This window comes from Solea senegalensis, linkage group LG2, assembly GCF_019176455.1.
Source record: "Solea senegalensis isolate Sse05_10M linkage group LG2, IFAPA_SoseM_1, whole genome shotgun sequence".
NCBI classification, from domain to species: Eukaryota; Metazoa; Chordata; class Actinopteri; order Pleuronectiformes; family Soleidae; genus Solea; species Solea senegalensis.
Window position 1 is genome coordinate 15,709,460 of NC_058022.1, and position 7,865 is coordinate 15,717,324.

The window sequence follows — 7,865 nt, forward strand, 5'->3', positions numbered from 1 at the left end:
GTGACGATGGTTAGGACCAACCATTACGGTCTTGACATGATTGACAGATGTACTGTCCAATCACGGCTCCCTCAGGAGCCAAATCCATATTTAAATTGTTAAACTTTCAACGTGCCTCCCAAAGAAAATCACAAAGTTGATTGGGAGGATATAGTATAGATATATATATATAGATATAATATATAAAATTTTTTTGTAGTAATGTATATATATATATATATATATATATATATATATATATATATATATATATATATATATAATTGTTCAGTTCAACATTTCGATCCACACTCCATACCAGATGGTGGCGGTAATGTACCAAATTGTTGATTGCCATCCGCTATAAAACCTCAGAAAAGAAGTGGCTCCCAAAGAGCAAACAGTATTTGAGAGTTATTCTTTGTTTGTATGGGTGCCTTACGAATGCCGATATTAAAGTTACGATCATAAAAGAAGGAATAACGCTATTTTTTTCAGCAAAGCGGCTACAATGCGGTTTTCTTTTCGGCAAAGTGGTACGAAATGCGCACAATCGATGTCAACATTTTTAAACGCACTGTTTACACCACACATAAAATACAAACAAATAGAAAACGACATCTCCGGCGATACATTTAAATTATATCCTCCATGTTCTACTCTACGCAACAAATACAATGAATAACATTTTCAATATTATTTCCGGGACAATCAAACTGTCCGTACCAAGGTGACTCATCTTGACACTGCTGTGACTCTCTGAATTGAACTGCACCGCCGAGAACTCCGGTGTAACTGGCATATTGTTGACATTTCTGCAGTCGGTGCAATGAGTGCACAACAAATACACTGAACGGCTAACGTAAACATTTCTGGGGTGACTAATGGATGCTCAAATTTCACCAAAGCGCTCGACAATAGGGTCTATTTAGGCTAAGGAGTGTACGTGAGCCGCTGAAGTTAGCCGACGAGCTAATGTAAACATAGATTATCCACACTGCCACTGTGAGCTGCTGTAACCTCCATAACTACCAGCAAGATCCGTCAACATGAGAATTTTAAGGTTTCTGAGGAGTAGCGTGTCCATAGGAAAGGACATAGACCATTATTCCAAATTCTCTCCGTCACCTCTGTCAATGAAGCAGTTTCTGGATTTTGGTAAGAGGCACAAACACAATCACATCCACACAATCAATGTGTGTGTATGTCTATGTATCTATCTATCCATCCATCCAGGGCTGAACTAATCCACACGTATATATATATATGAAAAAAAAGTCAAAAGTAATAATGAACAGGTTTCCAGCTTTCTGTGTTGTGACGATCACAAATAGTGCCATGGTACATTTGCACATGTTGATCAGAACAGTCTCTCTCAAACAGGTAAAAATGCAGTAATTTCAGTTCATCAAGCTTTTGAGCACAGCTGCAGTGATTAGTCTGTGTGTGTTAACAAAGTTAATCAACAACTAGTTTGATAAGTGATAACTGAAGGATTATTTATGTCAAGGTTGGGGGATCTGGGGCAGTGTCATACTCAGCCTGTCTGTAATTTAGCTTTGTGACAGCAACAGGGGGATGACGTGATGATACACATATTTTTGTGTCACATCATTCACATACCACTTTTCCTAGAAAATCGATTAAGAAAGTGTTTATAGATGATATAACCAAACTATTACTAACTAACCATTTTTCTTTTAGCTTCTCTTTGTCTAGGGGTCACCACAGACCCTAGAGTCTAGGGTCTCTGGGAGAGTTTGTCTAGGGCCTAGACAAACCCTCCCAGTTATCCAGGCTTGGGGCCAGCATTACCTCCCGTAATCCAGATTAAAAGAAATTCACAATAATGATAGAAAACTGCCTAGTTTGTTTTAACAAATTTGCTGAAAGTATAAGTAAATGGTATAGTTTCTTGTTTGTTGGTTGCCTAGTTCTTGAGACAGCAAATATTGACACACTTATAACAATAATACAATACAATAACAATATTGTGATAACATGTCATCCAATTTTTTGAGGATTGTTGATCTTTTGGTTCTTTTTCACTGTCCAGGTTCAGAAAATGCTTGTGAGAAAACATCGTTCACCTTCCTCAGACAGGAGTTGCCTGTGAGGTTGGCAAACATCATGAAAGAGATCAACTTATTGCCAGACAATTTGCTGAGGACTCCATCAGTCCGGTTGGTCCAGAGTTGGTATGTAGTATTTTTTCTTTTCTTAGTCAATTCTCAAATTACAGTAAAGCCAGCTCCTGCCAACAGAAAGTGTTTTATATTGTTTATTTTCCTCTCAGGTACTTGCAAAGCCTACAGGAGATTCTGGAGTTCAAAGACAAAAATGCAGACGATGAGAAAGTCTCATACGAGTGAGTAGAGCGAAACACACACTTTGTTTTATTTATTGGATTTAATCAGAGGAAAAGCTCACCTGCTACATATGAATCATCATGTCTTCACCTAGTTTCACAGACGCTGTGATAAAAATCAGAAATCGGCACAATGACGTGATCCCCACCATGGCTCAGGGGGTTGTGGAGTACAAAGAGACGTACGGCACAGACCCGGTCGTCAGCCAAAATGTTCAGTATTTCCTGGATCGTTTCTACATGAGCCGGATATCCATCAGGATGCTGCTCAACCAGCACAGTGAGTAAAAATACGTCAGATTTTGTGTGATTTTTTTTTACCCTGCAAATATATTCATCCAGTATGAAGACTGACAGGATTGTGTTAGCATCATGAAGTTATACTGTACGACTTGGCATTTGGGTTCTCCTGATCACAACCGGGTTTTCAGGCAAAACCTGCAGGTGGAAACCGAACCCTGTGTTTCTCCCCTTGGCATGTTTTTGTTATTGTGTTTTGCTATCATGAGAAAAAAACAAACATGATAAACTGTATCTGACCAAAACCACATTCATAACCAGAAGATGTTTTTTTTGTAACCCTCATTTCCTAATTTTTGACAAAGGCATTACAAGCAATTAAAAACACTGTTCAGAAACATGAGCTTACATCTATCTGTGGTTTTGCACAAGCATAAAATGGCAACTTCTGATCTTGGCTTTATTTCAGTAGGACTGAAACGACTCCACATGACTAAACATGTATTCTTCTCATGTGCGGTGTACACTTGTGTCTGTTTTCTAAAATAACACATGGCACTGTTTTATATGTTGGCATCCCTGTGGGTTTTTCTCTCAGCACTCCTCTTTGGTGGGAAGGTGAAGGTGAACCCTGCACATCCCAAACAGATTGGCAGTATTGATCCGCACTGTCGTGTCAGTGACGTCATCAGAGGTTAGAACACAAACATTTGATGGGCAAAAAAAAAAAAAGTCACTGAGATATTCATGTGTCTTCTCTGTTCTTCCGATTTTCCTCTTTGCAGATGCATACGAGAACGCACGGAATCTCTGCGACCGATATTACATGAACTCTCCGGAGCTGATTATGGATGAATTCAATGGTAATTTGTTAGATTTGGTTTGATATTTAGACATTAATGCTATGCACAGTCACACAGTTATTAATAATGTACATTACAGGCATACAGTATACATTCTTCAAAATCACAATACCCAATTAACATTTGCTCCTTCAGAAGTGGAATAACACTCAGGAATCAGATTTTAGCAACAGAAAACATGAAATATAAACACACAAGAAATATGTGCTTAGTAAGAAATATGACCCTTTTATTATTATTGTATCGAGCATTTATGTTGTTGCGCTTGTTTCTTTTATAATAGCATTCATAAATAACTAAATGTCAGAATAACAAAACAATCAACTCTCTTCTAATCCCGACAGCTAAAGAGGAGGGGAAGCCCATCTCCATGGTCTATGTCCCATCTCATTTATATCATATGGTGTTTGAACTTTTTAAGGTAAGCTATGGTTGTAATTGTTTTTTTTCCTCATTCATCCCAAACGTCTTATAACACCAAACAGGTTGACTCTGACGTGTATCTCGATAAGCACAGCCACTTTCTTCTTGCACATTCTGCACTGTGTTTATAGGATTTAATGCCTTTTTTTAGTGTTCAGTTCGTCTCAGGTCGTGTCTCTATGTTAATATTTCCTTACCTTTGCTTACCATGGGTTTTAGGGCAGATGCATTATTCAGTGTTAATTCCGTTTATTATATTCTGTGCATTATACGTCCTGTGTTGTGCTGTGTGTTGTTCTGCCGCTGTTGTAGCACTTCTGCCTTATTCTCACTTGAGACAATAAAATATTTTATATTGATTCTTCTCACTCAGAATATCAGCGCTCGTATATCGATCTTAATTCATTCTGTCAGATGAAATGAAAGCATTTTTACACGTTTTTAAAAACGTTTTGGTGTGCTTTCCTTGTTGCAGAATGCCATGCGTGCCACGATGGAGTTATACGGCGATGCCATGGAGTATCCGGCCGTCCATGCACAGGTCGCTCTGGGAACTGAAGATCTGACAGTGAAGGTAAATCTGCTCCTGCTGGATTAATCTCTCTCTCCTCCTCTCACTAAAACTTAGAAGAAGAAACTCTTCACCTAGTCAAGCAGCAGCGGTGGAAATGAAAATGAGTTGCTTTAAGAGTTTGTTCAGACCTCATGTTCCTCCTCAGGTGAGCGATCGTGGAGGAGGCGTGCCACTGCGGAAGATCGAGAGGCTCTTCACCTACACGTACACCACTGCTCCTCGACCCAGCCGTGGTTCACATGCTACTCCTCTGGTCAGTATTCCTTATGTGGATTATGTGAAGAAGGAACAGTATCAACTATTAATTAACTGCAGTAGCTTCTTGTGCTCACCCTTAAGTGACCTTGTAATCACTTCTGTGGTTGATCTATTGTTTTTGCTTGTTAATAAATATCCAAGTAGGCAAAACAGTCACAAATTGAGAGTAAACTCTAGGTTATTTTTCCTTTAGTATTCTGTGGTTATTTTAGTGCTTTGCTTTCAATTCACAAGCTCAGTCATGTAAAAAAAAAATGACATAACATCAGTAAATGCAGAAATGTACATTTTGTAGAGGGTGAACGAGAGCAGAGAAACTGAACTATAACTTTCCCCACAACCTTATATAAATATGATATGTAAGTGAATGCACCTCATACCTGACACATTGATTTTGGTTGGGTTTGGGTGATAATTCTCGTGCTAAAAACTTAGAAAGCAGAAAACCAGTATTCTGCTCTGTATCATCTGCCCCAGTCCCATCTACTGAGCTCTTTCAGATCTTTTTAACTCTCATCATCAGCAAATACATCTTCAATTAATTTTCCCAGAGAATAAATTGTTGAAAAGATTTAAGCTTCAGTACTTCTGACCACAGTTCACAGTAAATTTGGAAAAGTGTCGTCCCTGACTGCATCAAACTGACTTTACACTGTCGCTATAGATTATGAGGCTTGAGTTGATGAGTCTTGTTGATGATCTGTGCTTTGTTTTGGTCTAGGCTGGTTTCGGGTACGGCCTGCCCATCTCTCGACTGTATGCGCGATACTTTCAAGGTGACCTGAAGCTGTACTCTCTGGAGGGTTATGGGACGGATGCTGTCATCTATATTCGGGTAAACGTCAGGTCTTTCTTTTTGCGTGTGTCTCTAAAAAGGCAGACTGGATGCACGTGTTTGACCGCTCTCTCCGTTTTCTGTCAGGCTCTCTCCACAGAGTCCATTGAGAGGCTCCCCGTGTACAACAAGTCGGCATGGAAACACTACAAGACGATCCACGAGGCAGACGACTGGTGCGTCCCGAGCAAAGAGCCCAAGGACATGACAACGTTCCGTAGTTACTAAGTACAAATAGCCTTGTTACAAGAGAAGAGGTCAATGAGGGGTTTTGTGTGAGTGTGTGTGTGCTTGTGCGTACAAAGTGTAATTCATTCAGACTTGTTGTAAATAAGGTAAATAGGTAGAAGTATAGTTTATCTTTTTCATCAAGAAAGAGGACCAGGTTTTAAAGCTGCTGCTAAAAGACTGGAATTTTTAGGTCAATGATGATATTGTTGACATTTGCCAACCCTTTTAATTATTTAAATACATATGAAATTAGTGGATATTTTATTTTATTGTTTCCAGGACACATACTGAGCAGGACAGTGCTCTCTGGTGAACAAATTATGGTACAGCAGCACTGTTCCTACATAAAAAATTAAGTGATGCTGTACATGATGCAGTAATGATACAGGGTTTCCATGGGTCCTTGAACTCCTTGAACGTTTTTTTGAAAATTGCCCTTGAAAGTGCTTGAATTTTTGTGCAAGAAGGAAATTTCCTTCTTGCACAAAAATTCAAGCACTTTCAAAATTCTCCCAGTGCCCTTGTTTGTCACAACACCACCTACTGTTTCATGCTCCCTGCATTGCTTGATGTACATATGCTAGACTTATGCAAAACAGATGTTGAGTTGTGATTACTAACATTGATGCGAACACTGTCCACTGTTGACATGAAATTCCATGCAGAACAGCAAATGAGTTACATAAAGCAAGGGAGAGCAAATTGCGTGATGCCTCGTAAATGCAAATTCCACGATGTGTGGCTCACCAAAGACAATTACAAAGACCGGCTTGTCCAAATTCCCAAGGACGATCACTTGTTCAGATGCAGAGCGTGCTGCAAATCAATGAAAGTGGACACCACGAGCGAATCGGCTCTTACAAGTAACGTCCTCCCATCTTAAGCTGTGTCAGCACATTCGGTCATTCGGTTGAATTTGAGTCAGAAATTAGTCCTGGAAATTCCTTGAAAAGTCATTGAATTTGAATTTGGGGACCCTGAGTGTAATAAAATAATGATCTACCTGTGATAAGCTACAGAAATGTCACTTTCTGATCCTTCAAGAACGAGGACAAAAACCCTGCCACCCGAAAGTGATCACCATGGTTACAAATCATTGCATTTAAGGTACAAACTGTGTCTTTACAAACTATAGTGTCTCCAGTCTTCCAGTGTGATACTTTCTACTTGTTTTTAGCTGTTTTTACAGATGGGTCTTCAGGTTTTTTAATTTTTTGGGGCATTTCCTCCGTTACATAATGTAAACAATCAAAGGGATCAAGTTAACCACATGTAAAGGGAAATTTCACACCCATCACTGTAAAGGAATAACTGGAAAACTCGAAATTCAACACTTGATGGTGGGTGTGTTCATTTTCTTCTTAATTTTTCAGGTAATGTTAAATTGAATGTTATTTTTTTGCCTCATGAGTTGTGTAATAACAACAATACAGTTTGTGGTAGTGTCAGTAGGACTCCTACTGTTGAATAAGCTACTAATTAAATGCTCAATGTTACACAACAATGTTACACTGTATGGATCACGTTCAGTAAACAATAAATACTTCATGCAGACACATGCAGCGGTGTGCAACCACATGTATTTTTGTATGCATCAGTACAGCGGACACTTTGGCTGCTCAGATCACTTGGAAAGCAGTACAGTGAATGTGGTGTTAAAACAGAACGCCAACATAGAAAAGAGAAATCATTGTTACTGTGGAAACAATAAGATGAAACACTACGAGTAGAATTTAAAGCTCCACTGCAGAACTTCTATAACCCCCTGTGGACTAATGAGTAATTACCAAAACACTGCAGCATCATGAAAGGCCGCTTCTCTCCTCTCTCCACTGCCCTCACACACATACACACACCTCTTTGCGTTCAGCTGAGCATGGCACATCCAGACTGCATCCAGGAAACCTGGAGCTACGTGGTGCAGGAACAGTAGCTTTGACATGCACGTAGTCAAGCATTAGTTACTTCACCCCACTGAGTTCTGGTGGCTCTGTGTGTCCGTCTGTTTCTTTGTTTCTGTTTGACCAGCAGATGCCACCAGAGGCTTGTTGTGTGAATGGGGTGAAGTCTGCCATCTCTGATTGCCTTGTTTAG

General features: G+C 39.5%; 1 protein-coding gene across 1 annotated transcript; it reads left to right on the forward strand.

Moving 5' to 3' along the window:
• The first annotated feature begins 668 nt into the window (after window positions 1–668).
• Window positions 669–7,333, forward strand: pdk1 (pyruvate dehydrogenase kinase, isozyme 1). The gene is made up of 11 exons (XM_044019312.1): window positions 669–1,137; window positions 2,036–2,177; window positions 2,276–2,347; window positions 2,443–2,627; window positions 3,186–3,281; window positions 3,373–3,450; window positions 3,795–3,871; window positions 4,349–4,447; window positions 4,593–4,700; window positions 5,427–5,540; window positions 5,628–7,333. Exons 1-11 carry the CDS (start codon window positions 1,029–1,031, stop codon window positions 5,766–5,768), a joined length of 1,221 nt encoding a protein of 406 aa, XP_043875247.1. The 5' UTR covers window positions 669–1,028; the 3' UTR covers window positions 5,769–7,333.
• The last annotated feature ends 532 nt before the right edge of the window (window positions 7,334–7,865 follow it).

Excerpts from the sequence above, each read along its gene's own strand:
- pdk1 (XM_044019312.1), top strand. The coding sequence starts at position 1,029 with ATGAGAATTTTAAGGTTTCTGAGGAGTAGCGTGTCCATAGGAAAGGAC. Across the intron at positions 1,138-2,035 it reads GAAGCAGTTTCTGGATTTTG|GTTCAGAAAATGCTTGTGAG; the intron begins GTAAGAGGCACA and ends TTCACTGTCCAG. Across the intron at positions 2,348-2,442 it reads GATGAGAAAGTCTCATACGA|TTTCACAGACGCTGTGATAA; the intron begins GTGAGTAGAGCG and ends GTCTTCACCTAG.